Raw genomic sequence first — 22,146 nt, 5'->3', positions numbered from 1 at the left:
TGATTCAGAACAAAGAAAGATAATAATATATGCAAATATAAACAAAATGACAATAAAGACTGTCATACTGATTAGATTCAATGAACAATATCATTTTGAAAGGGCTGCTGCTGCTAGCTAGTATTTATATAGAACTTTAAGATGTTCAAATACTTAATTTCATTCTTTTTAAAAGTCTTGGGACATAGGAATTGTTATTATCTACATATTGCAAATGAGAAAATTAAGTCAGTTTGAGGTTAACTGAGGTTAAGAGTCACTCAACTAATAAGTGTTTGTGGCTAAATTTGAACTCTGATGTTCCTGATTCCAGAATTAACACTCAACCCACCATATCACCCGGCTGCATTCTTTTGTGGCTCATTGAAAAATTTTCCCTTCTTGACATTTTTCTGGAAGATCTAGCCCCTTTTTATTTCTTACTAGTATACTTTTGTCTGTAAAAAGAAAAAAGTTAGAAGGAAAGTTTATGATAGTTTTTTTTTTTCACTGATGAAAGGGAGATCCAGAAGCACCAGCTAAATGATAAAACAAAGAACTTAGTGGCCAGTAGAAGGCTCCCACAAAATGGAAGATGCTGTAGATGCTGAAACAAAGGCAGCTCAGAGGACTTTAGCTAAAGTTCATAGGTGTGATGGTGAAGAAGAGAAAAAAGAAGAGATCATAGGATATTAAATTTAGATCTGAAATCATAAGTACCTTAGGAATTACCTATTAGAATGACAGTAATCAAATTAACACTACAATTCCAAGAAAACAGCCATCAATTACTTTTTGTATGACTCCAAACACTAATCCTCTTAATTTCCTGTCTGAAAGAAACACTCTTCTTTGGCCACTACTATCTTCTATGTGTTGTCTTTTCCTATGAGAAAAGACATAGCCTTTGAAGACAAGGCTAATCTTGTTTATAGTTGCATGTCCAGTTCTTGGCACATAGTATATACTCTATCAAAGCAATTTCATTTAATTATTCATTGATTCAAATGTAAAATATCTAATTTTGCAAAGGAAAATAACTCTGAGAAAATTGAAGTGACTTACTTCAGTAGTAAAGCCAAAATTTAAACTAGACTCCTCTCATAACAAATTGAACATGGTTTCTGTCATACCCCATTATCTATGATTAAATTTCTGGAAAGATAAAGTCCTCCACTTACTATAGTTGAAATGATACAGATAAAGGAGAGAGGCAGAGCTCCTGAGGTCTTGTTAATTTCTTTTTTTTTTTTTCCGGGGGGATGGATGGGGAGAAAAATATTTAGACTTGGAAGGATGCAATGAAAATGGCAATTTGGGAAGCTGAAATCCAAAATACTCACTTAGTTACCAGACTTAGAAAAACTTGGAGCTGACAGGTGTGAAAAGTTTTGAAGAATGGGATAAATAACTTATAACCAGAATTAATCAAGTGCCCTACTCTTCTAAAATGGCAAGGGAGTAGATTTTACAAACTAAAGGCCAGGGAGCTTGACATCTGTACTGGTAAAATTATCTATGACATAATTACAGTGAAGATTTTTCATGAAGGAAGGGGAGCAGTGATGATTAAAAACCAACAAGATATATGCCATGCCAAACTTATTTGATTTTCTTTGTGGAAAGAATTACAAGGTGAGTAAAGGTAAGGAATGCCATAATAAGGATATACCTAGATTTCTTTTTTTAAAAAATTCTTTTTACTTATTTTGTAATTTTCTAATCACATGTAAAAGTGTAAACAATTATTTTCAAAATTTTTAATTCTAAATTTTCTCTCTCCTTTTTATTTCTTACTCTTTGGGAAGGTAAGCAATTTGATATTCACTATACATGTGAAGTCATGCAAAGTGCATTTCCATATTATCCATGTTGCAGAAAAACCAGACAAACAAAATGAAGCAGTAAAAATAAAGAAAGTTTAAGAAAAGTATGATTCAATTTGCAATCAGAGTTTATCAGTTCTTTCTCTGGAGATGGATAGCATTTTCATCATGTGTCCTTTGCAATTATCTTCGATCATTATCTTGAATAGCTACATTTTTCACAGTTGATCATCCTTACAATATTGCTATTATTTCTGTTCATTTCATTTTGTATGAATTCATATAAATCTTCTTAGGTTTTTCTGAAACTATCCTGCTTGTCATTTCATCAGAATCATTTAACCACAACTATTTCAGCTATTGCCCATTTGATGGGACATCCCCTAAATTTTCAATTCTTTGTCATGAGATACTCTAAATATCTGGTACAAATAAGTCCTTTCCCACTTTCTTTGATTTCTCTGGAAATTACTAATAGTTTTTCTGGGCAAAAAAGTATGTTAAATTTTATAGCTCTTTTGGCATAATTCAAAATTATTCTTCAAAATCATTGGACTAGTTCACAATTCCACAAACAGTGCATTAGGGTTCCAATTTTCAATATCCCCTCTAGAATTAATCATTTTCCTTTTCTGTCATGTTAGCCAATGTGATAGATAGTATTGAAGACTTATTTTAATGTGTATTTCTCTAATCAATAGTGACTTAGAGAATTTTTCATGTGATTATTGAGAGATTTGATTTCTTCTGAAAACTGCATGTTAGTATCTTTTGACCCTTTGTAAATTGAGGAATTGCTTTTTAATAAAAATTTAGCTCAGTTTCCTATATATCTGTAAAATTAGAACTTTAGTAGAAAATCTTGCTGTAAAATTATTTTTCTAGTTTCCTCTTTTACTTTCAATTTTAGCTGCATTGGTTTTGTTTGTGCAAAATTTTTCTAATTTCATATAATTAAAGTTACCATTTTTACTTTCCATAATCCTCTTTATCTCTTTTTTGGGCATAAATTCTCTCTTATCCATAGATCTGACATGTGCATTTTTCTATTCTCCCCTAATTTACTATGATAGCATCCTTTAAGATACAATCATTTATCCATTTTGACATTTTCTTCTTATTCAATGTGAGATGTTGATCTATGCCCAGTTTTTACCAAACTGCTTTCCAGTTTTCCCAGAAATTAATTTTTTTAGCCAAATGTTAAGTTCCTACTGCCAAAACTTAGATCTTTGGGTTTATCAAAGACAAGAATACTATGGTCATTTACTATTTTATAATGTGTACTTAATCTAGTCTATTGATCCATTGCTTTAATTCTTAATGAGTATCAGATTGTTTTGATGATTACCATTTTGTAACTTAGTTGGAAATCTCAGTTTCCCTTTTAAACAATTTTTTTTCACTGATTCCCTTGAAATTTTTGATCTTGTGTTCTTCCAGATGAATTTTGTTACTATTTTTAGCTCTATAAAAGAATTCTTTCATAGTTTGGCATAACACTGAATAAGCAAATTAATTCAATTAGAATTGTAATTTTTATTATATTGGCTTGGCTTTTGTTCAGTTACTTAGTCATGTTCAATTCTACATCAACCCATGGACTTTGTTCACGGGGTTTTATTGTCAAAGATACTAGAGTGGTTTTCAATTTCCTTCTCTAGTGTGCCATTTCCTATTCAGAAGAGAAACTGAAACAAATAGGAGTTAAGTGACTTGTTGAGATCATACATCTAATGTCAGAAGCTAAATTTGAATTCAAATCTTTTTGATCCAAGTCTGGTTCTCTATCCACTATACCAACTAGCTGCCCTCTGGGTTAGCCTACCCATAAACAATTAATAGTTCTCTAATTGTTTAGGGGTGTGTGTATGTGTATTAAAAGCATTTTGTAATGGTGTTCATATAATCTCTTAGCTTCTTCTGGCAGATAGACTCACATATTTTATATGGTATGTATATATTTTAAATGAAATGTTTCTTTTTAGCTCATGCTGCAAGGTTTTGTTGGTAGAATATAAAATGTTTAAGATTTACTTGGATATATTTTATATCCTGCAATTTGGTGAAATTAATCATTTCAATAAAGTTTTTAGTTGATTCTTAAGGATGCTGTAAATATATCATATCATCTGCAAAGAGTGACAGTTTTATTTCCTCATTATCTATTTTTATTCTTTCAATTTCTTTTCATGTCTTATTGCTAAGGCTAGCACTTTTAGTACAATATTGCATAATAATGTTGATAATGAACATATTTGCTTCACTCCTGATCTAATTTGGAAGACTTCAAGTTTATTCCTATTATAGATGTCTGCTCATGATTTTAGATGGATACTACTTAAAATTATTAGCTTAAGAAGGATTCTACTGACTTCCATGCTTTCTAGTGTTTTTAATAGAAATATGTATTATATCTCAGAATCTTTTTATGCTTTTATTGATATAATCACATGGGTTTATATTGGTTTTGTTATTAATATAGTCAATTATGCTGATAGTTTTCCTAATATTGAACTATCCCTACATTCCTGTTATAAATACCACTTGGTAATAATATGATCTTTGTGAGATATTGCTGTGATTTATGATATATCTGGATTTCAATGAGGAATTAGTTAAGGACTCTTGTGATATTCTTGGGGACAGTATGCTCTAGTGGAAAAACAGAGCAAATGGTTTTGCTTCTTCCACGACCCTGAGCAAGTAATCTAATTTCTCTAGGACTTTGTTTCCTCATATACATAATGATGAGAAGTTTGGATAGGTGACTTTTTAAATTAGCATATAACTTACATTAAATTGCCTGCCACTTTTGGAAAGAGGAAAAAGGGAAGAAGGAAGGAGAAAACAATTATTCAAAATCTTGTGAAAATGCTAAAAATTGTCTTTACATGTAATTGGGAGGAAGTGCTAATTTAAAAAGAAGAAACTGACTAAAAGGAAAAAACCAAAGACACACATGCACACACAAAAGAATAAAATAAATGAAAAAAATGTGCTTCAACAGCATTGAATCAATCATTTTTTTATCTGGATATGGACAGTATTTTCCTTTGTGTTTGTCTTGGATCACTATGTTGCTGAGAAGGACTCATTCATCACACAAGCATCACACATTGTTGTTACTGCATTCGTTGTTCTGGATTTGCTCATTTTACTTTGCATCAGTTCATAGAAGTCTTTTCAGATTTTTAAAAAATCTACCTGTTCATGATTTCTTACTGCATAATAATATACTTTTGCATTCATATACCACAACTTGTTTAGCCATTCCCCAATTGCTGGATATTCCTTCAGATTTTATATTTTACTACCATAAAAAAGTTGCTATAAATGTTTTTGCACATGTTGGTCCTTTCCACCTTTTTATGATCTCTTTGTAATACAGACCCAATAGTGATCTTACTGGATTGAAGAATATGCACAGTTTTATAGCCCTTTTATACCATCTCTTCAAATTACTCTTCAGAATGGTTGTATCAGTTCACAAATCTACCAACAATGAATTAGTGCTCCAATTTTCCCACATCATCTCCAACATTATTTATTTTATTAATTTTTTTTTTTGTCAATTAGCCAAACTGATAAGTGTAAGGTGGTACCTGGGAGTTGTTTTAATTTTCATTTCTTTAACCAAAAGTGATTTAGAGCACATCTTCATATGCTTATAGATTGATTTGATTTCTTCCCCTGAAAATTTCCTGTTCATATCATTTGACTATTTAACTCAATTCTTTATATATTTGAGAAATGAGGCCTTTATCAGAAACACTGATTATAAAAAAATTTCCCCAGTTTGCTGCTTTTCTTCTAATATTGATTGCATTGATTGTGTTTGTACAAAAGCTTTTTAATTTGATATAATAAAATTATCTGTTTTATATTTTATAATACTCTTTATTTCTTGTTTTGTCATAAATTCTTCTCTTCCTTACAGATCTGACAGGTGAATTATTTCTTGCTTTTCTATTTTGCTTATGGTGTCACCCTCCATATCTAAATCATGCATCCATTTTTACCTTTCCTTGGTATATGGTATAGGCAGAATTGTAATTATTATATTGGCTAGATTTATCTATGGTATTTCCCCAATTGTTTAGATTTGACTTTATTTGTGTGAAAAGTGTTTTATAATTGTATTCATATAATTTCTGGGTTTCTCTTGGTAAGAAGACTCCCAAGTATTTTATATTGTTTACTATTATTTTAAATGGAATTTCTATTTTTATTTCTTGATATTGAACTTAGTAGATCATAAAAATATCATTGATGATTTATGTAGATTTATCTTATGTCCTACAATTTTGCTAAAGTTGTTAATTATTTTAAGTACTTTTTTATACCATCATAACTTCTGCAAAGAGCAGTTCTTATTTCTTCATTACCTATTATAATTCCTTTAACTTCTTTTTCTTTTATTTTTGGATGAATGATTTTTAGTGTCCTTTCCAACTCTAAATTCTCTGGCCTACTGATATACAAGGTTCCCTAAGGGTAGCATGTTAACTTAGAAATTTGCTTATTAACATTATTCATGTTCTATTATATTTCTATCAATTTCATTAAATATTTCCCAATTGTATTTTAATCTGATGACAATTGTATCCAGGAATGCTAACTGCATATTTGATATGTCTCTTCTGAACTATGTAGAGCAGATTATAGTATAGTTAGATGCATTTAAAACTTGTTTATTTTAGAAATATCTGAGAATTTTTTATCCATGCTCACCAGGACCCACATTATGTCATAGTGGCAAAAAAAAGCCAATGTGCCCTAAGAGGACATAAATAGATGCATGCTATCTATAGCAAGGGAAGTAAGAGCTCTGTTGTCCTCTATCTCTGGGGGAGGATATTGGAATCCTATAGCAAGCATTGTGTTCAATTTTGGGTATGTATTTGAACTGAGCTCTTACCTTCCTTGTGTCTTCATATCTTGCTGAGAAATCAGCCAACTTCTTTGTATCTCTCTAATTTCAGAATATGAATAATTCTGAAGGGATTCTTTTTCTGTTTGTATCACCCAGATTCACTGTATTCTGGAACACAGGATGCCCAGATTGCCTTTTTCCTGTGAGGATCTGCTTAGTCTTTTTCATTTCCCATTGCAATTTCTCAGCTGCTCAGACACCTCATCTCCCCTGCCCCATACCCTCAAATATTTAGTCTATTCAACTTTCTAACTCATTTACTCATTGAGTTCACCAGCTCTTTATCCAGGTGTTTCCACTTACCATCCCCAGGTGACCAACGAACCAGTTCTTAAGGGCTGGTTGGGGAAAGCACCTAAAATATTGGCAGATGTTGTAGTATCTGTAAGCAGAGGACAAGACCTGAGCCAGGATCCATGTGCTAAGTGCCAAGAAGAACAGAAGCAGGCCTGAAGAAATTCCAGGCCTCAACCCTTCCAAACCCAGATGGTGAGATAGCCACTCAGAACCTGGCAACATCCTGCAGAGAGAGAGACAAAAAAATGAAGACTTAGTCGGGGAGAAACAGGAGGGGAGGTCAGCTATACTAAAGCCAGATGAAATAGCTCTTGAATCAATTGTTAAATTTTCAGAGTGGACATTAACATCTTGGAAATTGTCAAACTAAACAAATAAAGACATTATTTATTGTTTTGTTTGTTGTCTAGACTTCAGAAAGTGATGGAAAAATGTTAACGATGCAGATTAAACTTAAAAGTTTGCCATTTGTGGGTTCCCTCCCCACCAGAAAACCAGTTATAAAATATTTCCCAGAACATCCTTAAATATAACTGACATAAAGTGAGACATGAAGGAAGCCAAATGGGAAGAAATATGGGGAGGGGAAGAGGCAGAAGAAGAAGAGATAGATGATAGAATATAGAACAGAACATCATTGAATGATTAAAGAATGAGGCCAGGAAAGGCCTTTTGCAAAACGTGGGGATTGTGTGATGGCCTAGTCTCATCTAGGCTTTGGAAGGTTTTATCCCAATTCTCAAGGTCTGAATAGGGAAAGAAGAGAAGAATCAAGAGAGGGATGAATGTGCATAGAGAATGTTCTGAATAACGAGGTATGTCCTTATGTTTAAAAAAAAAAAAAAAAACAAAACCCTTTCAGAGAGGCTGCCAAGGATGCTAAAATTTCTGTGGGTTGGGTGCAGCTTTCCCAGTCCTTGGGATCCTATTTGCTAAAGTCACTGATATCACTACTTTTGTTTACTTCTTCTGCTTCCTTGAGTCCCTTTTCTGAGCCTTTCCCAAGGTACATTTTGCTATGCAGAGCCCAGTTCTTATTGAATTCAGGTGGACTACATGCATTACTCTTTTCATATAGGAAATCTTTGCTGTTGTCCAGGGATCCTAGTCAGCTGAAAAATTAATCGTCCCTTCTCACCCCTTCCTACAACCGTTTTGTTCTGATGGCTCACTTTGTGGTTCCTGACCCTGGGATTTTGATCACTATATACAGGGAAAGTAAGAAAGTTAATATTTAAGATGAGGAAAAATCTTCTATTACTAAAACTTAAACTTCACTACTAGCTCTTCATTAAGAAATAGGGAGTGAAAGGAACAGGGTTTGGTTGGAACGATGCCTTCTTAAGTAAGGAAATAAGACTGAAAAGCTTGTTAAATATTTCAAAGGAAGTAGAAAGTTTAAAAAATCTGTAAAGTTTGTATTTTTGGAAAATGTATTTTAAAAAAATTTCAATAGTATTTTATTTATTTTCCAAATACACATAAAGATAGTTTTCAACATTCATTTGTGTAAGATTTTGAATTCAGAATTATTTTTCTCCCTCCCTTCTTTGTCTCTCCCCTAGCCAAGATAGCAAGCAATCTGATAAAGGTTATATACATGTACAATCATTTTAAACATATTTCCATATGAGTCAAGCTGTGAAAGAAAAATCAGAACAAAAAGGAAAATTGACAAGAAATAAAGGAAATAAAAAAGGGTGAAAATACTATCTTTTGACCTGCATTCAATCTCCATAGTTCTCTCTCTGGTGTTTTCTATTAGGGCAATATTTAATTTCTAATTTTAAAATTGTATGATTAAGTTTTAGTTTCTTTAGTTTGTATGATGAATAAAATATCTTTTATGATTAGATAATAAATGTTTTGCCATTAATTTTTTTTAATTTCCTGCATGTCGGACCAAATGAAATATGCCAGGTGTGCTGGTGGCTAAGGGTGATGACATTTGCGAGACGTGGGTGAAAATTCCTTGGAGAAATAAATCTACTTTCTACTGGCCAAGAATTACACAGTACTTTGGGATAGGATTCATATCCAAGTTCTCTGGTAGCTCTCAAACATACCCGAAAAAAAAGGTTTCTTCTCTAACACTATCTACCCTCACTCTGCTGTAGGCTTTTATCAACTAACTCATTGCAATAGCTTTTGTGGGTGGTGAGGGTATTGTCTGCCTGTATCACATCTCTCCCTACTCTAATTCATCTTCCATTTACTCACTTGTGATTTTCCTAAAGCACAAGTCTGACTATATGACTCCCCTACTCAATAAACTCCATTGGTTCCCTATTGCCTACAGGATCAAATACAAAATCCCTTGCTTAACACTCTAAGTCCTTCATAATTTACCCCTCTCCTCTTCCCTTTCTAGTCTTTTTAATACCCCACAAATTCCTTAATCCAGTGACATTGGCCTCTTTGTTATTTCACAAACAAAACAATTCATCTCTTGGTTCTGGGCATTTTCTTTGACTGTCCTCTATGGCTGGAATGCTCTTTTTCCTCTCTTGACTTCCTTCAAGTCCCAAGTAAAATTCCAGTCTCTCTTAATTGTACTTACTTTTGTCTGTTAATTATCTCCTACTTATTCTGTCTTTAGTTTGCACACAATTGTTATTTGTCTTCTGCTAGATTTCTAGATTTTTGAGGGCAAGAACTCTCTTTTGCCTCTTTTTGTATCCCTGACATTAAACACAGCTCCTGGCTAGTAGTAATACTTATTAGTAGGTACCTAATAAATATTTAGTGTCTGACAATTTAGTCATCTGCTCTTCACACAGAAGCTAAGACCCAAATATCATTCCCATCATTTGTTAGTCATCACTATTCTTTTGTATTGCCACTCCTGGTATGTAATATATACAAGAATAGCCTTGAGATTTGATGGATGAATACTAGGTATCATGTAATATTGGACTCAAGGGGAGAAACTGGTCAGTTGGCCAAGTACTAAAGGTTCAATAGGCAATTCTGGTAATAAGGGAAACATAGAATTTTGGATTTGAAAGAGACCTTGAGGCCACTTCACACAAAATCTCAATTTGAATTTCCTTTCTGACAGACCTGATAGTTGGTCATCCAACCCTGATTTGAAGATCTTGAGTTAGGGAAGCCTACTAATTCCCTTATTGAACCCATCCACTTTTGTGTCTTTTCTGACATCAAGTCTTTGTACCCGCTATTCATTGCTTTTAGGAAGAAGAAGAAGAAGAAGGAGGAGGAGGAGGAGGAGGAGGCTGCTATTCATCTGAAGGTCTTTCAATCAGTCCTTATATGACACAAGTTCAAGGTCCTTCTGCAACCTGATTGTTCTTTTATAGAATCTCCTGTCTTTATCATAACTTTCCTAAACAGTGGGTACTAGAATGGAATATAATATTTAACTTACGGACTGACTCAGGCTGACTATATTTATTATCACTTTTCTATCCTTGCACCCTATGTCTATTTTCATGAAGTCCAAGACTACCTTAGCTTTTTTTGACTACCATATCACATTTTTGGCCTGTTGAATCTGTTTGATACACTATCATGTAGACAGGAGTTTATGGAGTTTCTTGGGAAATGATATGAGTCTTGGCTTCAGTACACCCCTGTTGAACATTATAAATCACGAGGTGGATGTTATGGGTTCAGACCAGCCAAAGGCTTGGGAAGAAACAATACCCCTGGTAGATGGGAGTACCTCCTACCCCTTAGTGGTCTTGATTTTTATGATCTAAGATTACAGACCTTTTCTGTATTGTATTTATTTACTTATCTCTATTAATATGTGAATTTCTTGAGGGTGAGAACTTTTTTTTTTTGGTGTTTTTGCTTTTCTTCATATCCCAAGAATCTGGCACAATGCCCGGCATATAGAAAATAGTTAATACATGCTTTCTGATTGATTGATCTCCCTGCCTAATTGCTCCTCCATTTTTTCTTTTTGCCTCAATGATGAAGCTGAGTATGAAGAACATAAATGCAATTTTGATGAACTTAAAATTAGTCTCAACATTTTGGAAAAAAATTAGGAATTATGTAAACAACATGACTAAAATTCCCATAACATTGACAGATTTTACTACTATGTATATACCACCAAGGAAGTAACTCGATAAAAAGAAAGTCTCCATACCTATTAAAATATTTGTAATATTTCTTTCTGTGGTAGCAGAGAACTGGAAACAAAATAGATAGATGTCCATTGTTTGGGAACTGGCTAAATAAAGGGTGGTACATGAATGCGATGAAATATTCTGCTATGAGATACACTGAATATTATGAATACAGAGAAGAATTGATAACTAACATGAACTGATACAGAATAATGTGGGCATGACCAAGGAAATAGCATACACACAACTACAACAAAATAAATACAAAGAATAATCACCACAAAAAATAAGACTAAACATTGTAAAGTTATTTTAAAATCAGCTAAAAGAGAGAAGATACTAGGACCCTTTGTTCCTTTGTATAGGTCAGAGTCCATAGGTAGGGGGTAAAAATCCATTGTGTAAAAGCATAAATCTAAAATTAATATTTTTGATGTATCAATGTTTTTTTTATTCCCTCCCTCTTTTAAAAATAAAATCTTCATTATAAGAACTATTATAAGTCTCTGGTATGGAGTAGAATACAGGGAGAAATCTAAACTCAAGAATGAAGAAGACAAGTTCCTAGAAAACTAGGAAAACCCACGAGGAAGGTCTGCTATTCTCTTTTTCTCAGTGTGGGTACATTGTATCAACAAAGAGTACCAGTTCCTGGTTCACTAGAAACTACAGGATGAGGGACAAGCATTAGGAATTAGTGAAGGGAGAATTGTATGAAGGAAAAAATGTGTACTTCTTCTTTAGTGTACCTAGACCCAGTTGATAATTCTGAACTGTTTACTATGACTGGAATAAACTCAGGTCTCTTGAGCCTATTCACTAAGTACTATAAAACAGTAAGCTGAAGGATAAAATGTATTTGCACCTGAATACCCTGGCCACTTATTCTATTCACACAGAAGCTTGTAAGGGAATAGAAGGCAGGACTTGAAATTTCCATATTGGTTCTCTACTATCCAGCACATCATGGATTGGCTCACTGAATCATCAATGGCCTTAGTGAATCCAGAAATGTCCTAGGGTGTGAAGAAGTGAAAGGTTACCTGAGAATGAAACTGAGCCCTTGGTCAGGGTTTTCATAGCATGAATGGAATATACCCAGAGAAATGCAGAAATACATAACTCCTGGACTCCCAACCATTCCTAGAATGGTCTTAAAAATTGTTCTCTTTAATCTGTAAAAGTTCCAGAAGGAGTTTCTAGACAATGGCATTATTATTTTACTGAATCTCAAAATATTTATATCTCCTCCAGAGTAGTATCATGAAAGAGGGAAAATTAGGGATTAAGAAAATTCATTGTGGACCATTGAACCCTGAGAAAATGAACTAAGATGAATCAATAGGCTGAGCCATGAGTTTGGGATGCCCTGAATTGCCTGCTATATAGTCAATGATACAAGAGATGGAATTGTAGCCCCACCAACTCTAAATCTATCATAGACCCTAAAGAAATATCATGGATATTGATTTGTGTACAGAAGTAGTTTTATTATTATTATTGTTATTCACTCATATTTGACTCTTTGTGATTTTATGAATTATAGCTTACCAGGTCTTTCTAGCCTCCACTATCTCTAGAGGCCTATCTAAGTTCACATTCATTGTTTCCATGACATTATATTTCCATCTTATTCTCTACCATCCCTTTTTTCTTTTGCCTTTAATCATTCCCAATATCAGGATCTTTTTCAGCGAATCCTGTCTTCTTTTTATGTGGTCAAAGTATTTAAACTTCATCTTTGGTATTTGTCCTTCCAATAAATAGTCTGAATTAAATTCTTTAAGTAAAGACCGATTTGATCTTTTTGTTGTCCAAGGAACTTTCAAAAGTCTTCTCCCGCACCACAAATTGAAAGTGTCAATTCTGTAATGATCCTCTTTTCTTATAGTTCAATTCTCATAGCCATACATTGCCACTGGAAAAAGCATAGCTTTGAATATATGAACCAGTGATTCTTTTAAAAAGGGCAAAACTTATTTGTGATTTAAATGAAGCAGGGATCCTGACATCGGAAAGGATCACAGAGAGACTAGACCATATGAAGTTTATCATAAATGGAATAAATCACATTGGCATGGGATAATTGACAATCATTGATAATAAGCAATGGGATATATTTCAGACTTATGGCACTTGAAGAAGGTTTTAAAGTGAAAAGTGAAAAAGACAAGGAAGAAAAGTTCCATAGCTGGATCTACATAGAGTATCTGATACAACATGGGGAAAATAGTAGTTGAGCAGGAGACCAGTAATCCACAGGAAGCAATTCTAAGGAAGCTATCAATAAATTTCTTGTATTTATATATGTGAATTCACAACTAAGTAAGCAATAAACAGCTTAGAAAGGAACTTCTAAAGCAAGAAAACAAATTTTATTTAGACTTCATGGATTAGAAATTGTCACAGGAATTTGGCTTTGAAAGGGTGTGTAATTTTCAAGAAAAAAGAATAGATAAAAATTAGTTTTGATTATTTTAAAAATGTCCATTTTAGTCAATCCAAGAACCCAAAGTGGGAGGAAACACAGTGGAGAGAATTTGGATAATAATTAGTAGAAAAATCCAAAATAACTTTTCCATAAGAGCAAAATCTTGGCAATGACCATGGCAGAGCAACAAGAGAAAAAGAAAAATTTATGAATATATTTGGAAATAAATCAGAAACCTGTCCTGAAAGTGTGATATTATAATGATGGAGGAATTAAAGCATCTAGCATCTGTCAAGAACAGAGTAGCTGATAAATTGTTACTTACAACATTAATAGACAGTTGGGTGGCAGGTGGATAAGTGTGTTTGAGCTTGGGTCAGGAAATCCTGAGTTCAAGTTTCACTTCACTTATCTGCCAGCTGTGTCATTCTGGGCAAGTTATTCAATTTCTGTATGCCTCTGTTTCCTCATTTGAAATATGAAGATATTTGGGGTAGCTATGTGGCACAGTGGATAGAGCACCAGCCCTGAAGTCAGGAGAAGGACCTGAGTTCAAATCTGTTCTCAGACATTTAATACTTCCTAGCTGTATGACTCTGGGCAAGTCACTTAACCCCAATTGCTACAGCAAAAAAAAAATCTTGAAAAAAAAAAAAAGAAAAATGAAGATAATTATGACATATGATTGTTGTGAAACTCAGATGAGATAGCATTTGTACAATCCTTTGGAAAGCCTTAAAGTGATATATAAATTCTAGTTATAAATGTTACCTTCAAAAGTAGAGGTAGTGACAAGGTAAATTTCTTATCTGGGCCTGATTTTGGCAAATGAAGAAGAAATAGTTGTTGAAGTAACAATTATGGGAACCTTGGGAACAAGTGACTACACAATGCTGGAAGGAGAGGTAAGGCAGGTAGAAGTCTGCTACATAATCTAGAACAAAGATTCTTAAACTGTGGAGTTTTCTGAGAGTTATGAAATTATGATTGATTGTCAGTAAATGTTTGATTTGTATGCCTATTTTATGTAACTATGTACCTGGTGTCACATAAAAATTTTTTTGGGTGAAAAGGGCTTGCCAGTGAAAAAGTTTAAGAAGCACTAATCTAGACTTTGAGAGGGTGAATTGCAAAGGATTTAGAGAAAGCATCAGTAAGATTCAATTACCTAATTTTTTTGGTTAAGAGTTTGCTAGCAATGGAAGAGAAAGCTCTCAATAATTATATACTGAAGATATAAATAGAAATTCTCTGATGAGAGAATAAGAGAAGTCATATAGAGAGCATATCAACCAATTTATATTTTTAAAAGCTTTAGGTAGAAAAGGGAAATAAGGTTAGGTTACAAAGGTATGACAGAAAACTATCAAAATGCTGTCAAGAGTGATAAATCCCAGAATAAATCGAGACTTTTGCTGGATGATAAAAATAATCAAAAGGGAATTTTTAGTTATATTGGAGGCAATAGGAAGATCAAAGAAGGACTAAAATCATTATTCAGGGCCTATGGGATGATAACAGAGGACAATGGTAAGATAGATGAACTACTTAGCCTTTTTTGTTGTTGTTTCTGTTTTATATTTCAAAGAAACTAATTGGACTGGGAAGGATAAAGCAAAAATAGTTAAGAGGGAATGGAAATCTATGAGATAAGAAAATCTAATTACCTTCAATAAGTTAAAATCATCAAGTTAAGATAAATTATATCACATAGGTCTGAAAACACTTGAAGTTTTATTATTAAGTTACTACTAAGGATTATTTGAAGGATTTTGAGAAATGTAAAAAGCTGGAGGAGATGAAAAATTTGTAAAAATCATTATTTATTTATTTTTAATATTCTCTCTTTTTTTTAAATTTTAAGTTCCAAATACTCTCCTCCCTTTTATTCCTTCTTCACTTATTGAGAAGGCAAGCACAATGATATTAATTACACATGTGAAATAATGCAAAGCTTATTTCCATATTAGCCATTTCTCAAGCAACAATAAAGCTAGGTTATACTTCAATTTACACTGAAAACTCATCAATTTTCTCTCTGGAGAAGTATGGCATTTTTTCATTATGATTCCTTTATAATTGTCTTGAATCATTTTATTGATCAGAGTAGCTGTCTTTTACAATTGATCATCATTATAATATTGTAGTTACTATATATAATAATATTCCGGTTTTTCTCACTTTACTTTGCACCAGTTAATATAGATTTTCCCAAATTTTTCTGAAACCATTTCTTTAATAATTTCTTACAATACAACGCAAGTTTGAAAAAAGAACTTTTTTTGTGTAACTTCTAGAAATGTGATGTCTTGTTCTTTTTTTGAATCATGACATTTAGTGCATTTGATAATTCTTAAATGATCTTTTTCTTGATTAGTTTTCTAGATCAGTTATTTTAAACCAGATATTTCACATTTTCTTCTATTTTTCATTCTTTTGATTTTATTTCTTGAAGTCTTATGGAGTCATTAGCTTCCAGTTATCCAATTCTTATTTTTAAGGAATAATTTTTTCCAGTAAGCTTTTGTATCTTTTCCCATTTGGCCAATTATGCTTTTTAAGGAATTTTTAATTTTTAGTGAATTTTTATGCTTCCTTTTCCAGCTATCCTATTTTGTTTTTTTTTAAAGTTCTTTTTTAGTTAATTTTTGTCTTTCTTTTGTCATTAGGCCAATTTGCTTTTTTAAGGTGTTATTTTCTTTGATTTTTTTTTTTTGGCCTCTTTAAGCAAGCTGTCAATTTTCTTTTCATAACTTTCGCTTTTGAATATAAAATTTAGTTCTAGAAATTAATTTTGGGTTTGTATCAAATTAACATTTTTTTCTTTGAGACTTTGACTGCAGCTGTTTTCACATTGTAATCTTCTGATTTTGTGTCTTGGTCCATCCCGCCACTGTAGTTACCTTTCACAGTCAAATTCTTTTTGTTGCTCTTTTTTTGCTCATTTTCCCATTTTAGTTTTTGATTTTGAACTTTATGTTAAAATTGTACTCTACTCAACTTGGGATGAGAGAGCATTGTTCCAATCTTTAGGCTTTTTTCTGTGTCTATTTTTAGATCTAGTTCTGGAGGTTGTGCAAGTTTGAGATACTTCCAAGATGGTGTAACCTAGGGAAAGGGTATCTCATGGTCTGTACTCTTGTCTTTACCTAGGAAGGTTCCCTGCTCCCCTTTAGCCACAAATGCTAGGGCTCTTCTCTGTCTTGGCACTATGACCAGGTCTCTTGCTCCCCTCATGTGTTTTTCTCCACTTTGAAATTTCATCCAGAACTGCTTATGGGCAATTGAATTGCCAATCAGTGCCAATTGCATTGTATTATAGTGCCAGCAAAAGACAGTTTGTAATCTCTTTCTGACAAGTTTCCTCACCCCCCTTACTGTCTCTGCATTGAGAACTACCAAAGTCACTGCCTCCTCTAAAGATTGCGACTAGTGCTATCCCCTGTAAGATCCAGGGAGATATGTACTCTGAGGTCATAGACCTCTTCTGCTTATATCCTAAGTTGTTTTGGCAAGAAAAAGATCTCATCCTACCTTTTGTTAGCTCTGCCACTGAAAATTTGATTTGTGGCATTATTTGAAATTTGTTTGCATTAGGAGTATTGGGAGACTTCATCTGAATTACTAATTATACTCTGTCATCTTGGCTCTAGCCCCCAAAGCTGACTTTCAAAAAAAACAAAATAAGAGGAGGGTGGAGAATTCTAATGATTGACCAATGAGCTTGACTTTGATTGCTGGCAAAATTTTCAAACATATTTTGAAAGTGAAGATTGATGTAATTTTATGAAGGAAAGCAACAATCATTTTTTTTTACCAGATACATGTAAATACAATTTTTCATACTCATTTTTAAAATAAAATTTTGAGTTCCAAGTTTTAGTGTAATTACATTATTGTTGAGAAGAAAACAGGATTTTTCAGAACTAGCTGAATGATTGGATCTAAAGAGTAGTTTTTAGAACTCCAATGGTTTTACGGAAGTACTCAGGGATCTTTACTTTGTTCTTTTTTTTTTTTGTCTAAGACAATTTTATGAATGAATGGAACCATAAAAAGACAAAAATGGTATGCCAATCCATTTTTAAGGAACAATCAAGGAAGAATAGTGGTCTAGGATAGAACTTGAGAACTAGAACCTAGGACTAGAGAGGTCCTTGCACTCAAAATCATAAATAAGTTTAGGGCTTTACCTATTTCTTTGGGACTAATAGTTGCTGATTCATGTATTTCAGCTTTATTTATTTATTTATTTATTTTTTACTACTTTAAGAATAATACTTTCTTTTGATTAAAATTAAAAAAAATAATGCCCATGAGTAAGTTTTGTGACCTGGTAAACTTTGACATAGACAATGATGGTAAATATTATCTAGGAGTGATGAGACAAAAAGTACAAAAGAAGGAAAATAAAGAATTGGAATTGGGGGATCAACAGATGATTATTTATAAAGAATAATAATGGAAGAGAGGGAGCATTCCAATCATGGTAAGATTTGGAGACAACCAGCCTCAGTTTCTTTCTTTTTCTTCACAGAACTCAAAGAATTTTCAAGCCTCCTCCTTGGATAATCCTGAAAAAACCCCATTCCCAGGGCTGTGATCCTTGCTTCCCCTGTAGGACTCTGCTCCTTCTTTCTGATGGACAATTTGTTTTCTAGCTGGCAAACCACAACATTCTCAGCCTGACCTGTCTTTATCTCTCCCTTTTTTGAATTGACTTCACACCCAGGTCAGTTAACCTTTTTATAAGGAAAATTTCCTGTGCTCAGATTTTTTCCAACCTCAATTCTCCTTGCATCCCCTGGTTCTCTCTAATTTCCACTTCTTTAGTGCCTCCCAAAACATTCCAAGTTCCAACAGTTCTCTTGAATTTCTTGTACCTATGCCCATCACCAATCTCTTATTTCACTTTGCCCCCTACAGCTTAGAGAGATTTCCCCCTCCAGCCCCAATCTTTGATCTCAATCTTTTTTTTAGGCAATACCTGGTGTCTCTGAGTCTCTGTTTATCTTTGTCTCTGAGGAATGTAGCTCTGGTAGCTCAGGCTCACACTTCAGCTGTGCTGGGATTCCACTTGTTCTTCACTGTAGTCTACAGTCAGAGAGAATGCTCTGTTTTTATACTTCACACAGACTCCACCTTCATAAGAGAGACTAAGAGAGCTCCACAGGGAAGGAGCAGAGCCAGGGTGGAGACTGAGTAAGGGCGGTGGCTGAAGAAAAGGGCCAAAAGAGACCCAGGGTTGGGTATTATTAGGTGAAAGGGTAAGAGATAAAAGAGCCCAAGTTTCTAATTTATTTACTTTCACTAACTTCTAGGTCTTCCTCCCAGCTCTTCCCCTTCCCTTCTCTCCCACTCAGTCCTGTATCCATTAAACAGAAGGAGAGGAAAGCCCTCCTAGCAATGTCTCCATTTGTCTTAGGCTTGGCCTTTTTATGCTCTTTTGCTTGTCTCCCAAACTCACCAGGGACTGTTTTCTTCAGCTCTCCACTAAACATTGATCTTTGCTGCTCTCTGTTGTTTATTGAACCTGGAAATTACTCAATACCTGATAAATATATTCACAAGGGATACTGTAGTTCCAGGTCTTTCATTTATCTCCACTATCCACTGGGAAGGATGTTTCTTCTGAACTGACACCCAGTAAAATGAGTGGAACCAAGACAACATTTTGCATGTTGTAGGATGATCAATGTGAATGATTTAGTTATTCTCAGCAATGCAATAATATGAGACAATCCCATATGTCTGTCTACTTTCAGAGAAAGAACTGATGAAAGAGCAGACTGAAGCATAATATTTTCTACTTTTTTCTTTCTTTTCTTTTTTGGCTATTCTTTCTGTACAGAATGACTAATATAAACTATTTTACATGATTGTGCTTGTATAATCTATATCAGATTGCTTACTGTATCAGGGAGGGGCTCAAGGGAGGGATGGAGGGAAAGAATTTGCAACTCAAAACTTTAAAAAACCTCAATGAATATTAGAAATTGTTTCAACATGTAATTGGGGGAGAAGAAAATATTATTTAAAAATTATTGGTGCCTGGGTTTGGGTGAATGAATGAATGAATGAAGAATTTGTTATGTACTTAATATATATTAGAAAAAAATCTGGAGATAAAAGTATAAGCTTTTCTAGAGGTTCCTTTTCTGGAAGAAATGGCAGTGTTGGCTTGATCTTCAGCTTAAGGCAAGAGAAAAGGGGATGCACATTGGTGACAGAGCAAATAAGAAGATAGCTCAAATGAACATTGGGATGGGTGGATGGCATATGAAGTACATCTTAGGAACCAGCTAGGTAGAATTTAATGAGAACATCTGTGTTCATCTTGTCATCAAACAAGACTGCTGAGCTTCAGGATGCCAGTTCCAAAGTTGAAGGTATTAATGTCCTTAGCAACTGGGCCATGCAGGTGTTATGGTGCTGGTCAAAGTGAGAAGTTGGGCAATAGTATCAGAGCATACAATTATCATCACAACCTTGTACCATTCAATTTTCTATCTCAGTTCCAATCTAGCCTCAGACATTTACTAGCTATGTGACACTGAGCAAGACATTTAACTTCTGTTTGCTTCAGTTTCCTCAACTGTAAAATGGGAATAATAGTAGCATCAAATAAGATAATATTTCTAAGTGCTCAGCACAGTACTTGACACACAGTAGGAATTTAATAAAATTCTTGTCCCTTCCCTGGACCCCCAAAATCTACTAAAGGTGTGGTGACTAGTGAGCTTTTTCTCTGTATGGAAGGCAAAAGTGATCCTCAAATTAGCAATGTCAGTTAATAGTAGGAAATTCCCTTTAGTCAGGATATATCAGAGAGCACAAAGACAGACTAAAATAATCTCTCATTTGAATTCTTCATAGAGACCTTGTTGATTGATTATTTTCTTTTTTTATCTTCTAAATTCTGAACTTTGTTTCTATACTTTCCTCTACTCTTTCCTGTGAATCTCTCAGTTCAGCTGTCATCTATTATTGATGCCATTAGGGATGTATTTAATTTAATTTAATTAATTTAATTTAATTTAATTTAATATTTTATTTTTACCCATTTACATGTAAAAATCACTTTTAACATTTGTTTTTAAAACTTTCTAGATTCTTTCCCTTCCTCTTACCCTTCTCAACCTTTATTGAGAATGTAAGCACTTCAATATCAATTATATATTTATGGTCATGCAATACATTTTCATGGTGGTCTTATTGTGAAAGAAAATATAGGCCAACCAGAAAGAAAATATAGGCCAACCACCCTTCAATTAAAAAAAAACCCCACAAACCTAAAACACTTTTAAGCAAAACAAAGTTAAAAGTGTAAGTTTTGATCTGCATTCAGACATCATTAGTCCTTTCTGTGGGGAAAAATATCATTTTTCATCAATGTTATATTTATGCTTTCTAGAATATCATACACCAAGTCCTCTAGGCCTTTAATATAGCAGCTATTGTGTTATCCTGACTATGGCTCCACTACACTGGAATTATTTCTTTCTGGAATATTTTCTCATTGACCTAGGAGTTCTGGAATTTGTCTATAGTATGCCAGGGAGTTTCCATTTTGGGATCTCTTTCAGGAAGTGATTGGTAGTTTCTTTCGATTTCTATTCCCGCTTCTAGAATTTTAAAGCAGTTTTCTTTGACAATTCCTTGAAAGATGATGTCTGTTTTTATTTTTTTAATCATAGTTTTCAGGGAGTCCAATAATTTTAAAATTATCTCTTCTAGATCTATTTTCCAGACCAGTTGCTTTTCCAATGAGATATTTCATATTGTCTTCTATTTTTTTCATTCTTTAATAGTTGTTTTATTGTTTCTTGATTTATCATAACGTTATTAGCTTCCTTCCATTTACTTAATTCTAATTTTTAAGGAATTATTTTCTTCAGTGAGCTTTTGTACATCCTCTTTAGTTTGGCCAATTCTGATTTTTAAAGCATTTTTCTCCTCATTGGTTTTTTTTGAACTTCCATTACCATTTGGTTTAATTTTTTTTAATGCCATCTCTCAGTACTTTTTTGTGTTTCCTTTACCAAGCTGATGAGTTATTTTTCATGATTTTCTTCATCACTCATTTCTCTTCCCAATTTTCCTCCTACTTCTTTACTTTATTTTTAAAATCCCTTTTGAGATCTTCCATAGCTTGTAACCACTTCATATTTTTCTTGGGGACTTTGACTTTGCAATTTTTTTGTGTATATTTTGATCTTAATTTCCCCAGTTTGTTTATTTAGTTTATTTTGTTTGTTTTTTGTTATTTGTTTATTTCTCTAGCCTATTACAAGACTTTTAACTCTTTATTAAAGTAGCCTTTTGGAGCCCATAATGGAGGATTTTCCTGTCCCATGTTTTAGAGGTTTATGCAGCTGTTTCAGAGACCTGTATGTTTTCAGTTCTTCCAAGGATAAGCTAAGGAGAGGTGTGTTTACTATTCTCCTGGCCTGTGCTCAGGTCTATGAGCAATCACAAGCATTTGTTTCTGTTCTGGAACTGCAATGAGGGTTCCTGCTCTACCATGGCTGCAAAATATGCTGTGTTAGTGCTCTTCCTCATCTTAGAATGGTCACC

General features: G+C 33.5%; 1 protein-coding gene across 4 annotated transcripts in view; it reads right to left on the bottom strand.

The window, feature by feature from the left end:
- Positions 1-19,032, bottom strand: part of LOC141564172 (cytochrome P450 4F2-like) — a 38,781-nt gene extending 19,749 nt beyond the window's left edge. The window contains exons 1-3 of one of the 4 annotated variants that reach the window (XM_074306323.1): positions 18,885-19,032; positions 18,557-18,663; positions 7,045-7,261 (exon numbers count right to left, since the gene is read on the bottom strand). In XM_074306323.1, coding sequence (XP_074162424.1) covers positions 7,045-7,260 — 216 coding nt within the window. In that variant the 5' untranslated portion in view covers position 7,261; positions 18,557-18,663; positions 18,885-19,032. Of the gene's footprint in view, positions 1-7,040; positions 7,262-18,556; positions 18,770-18,884 lie in introns of those variants that run through there. The other 3 variants (XM_074306342.1, XM_074306350.1, XM_074306332.1) reach the window with 3 other exon arrangements.
- Between the last annotated feature and the right edge of the window lie 3,114 nt (positions 19,033-22,146).

This window comes from Sminthopsis crassicaudata, chromosome 1, assembly GCF_048593235.1.
Source record: "Sminthopsis crassicaudata isolate SCR6 chromosome 1, ASM4859323v1, whole genome shotgun sequence".
Classification (NCBI taxonomy): domain Eukaryota; kingdom Metazoa; phylum Chordata; class Mammalia; order Dasyuromorphia; family Dasyuridae; genus Sminthopsis; species Sminthopsis crassicaudata.
This window is presented reverse-complemented; position numbering and strand designations above follow the sequence as displayed.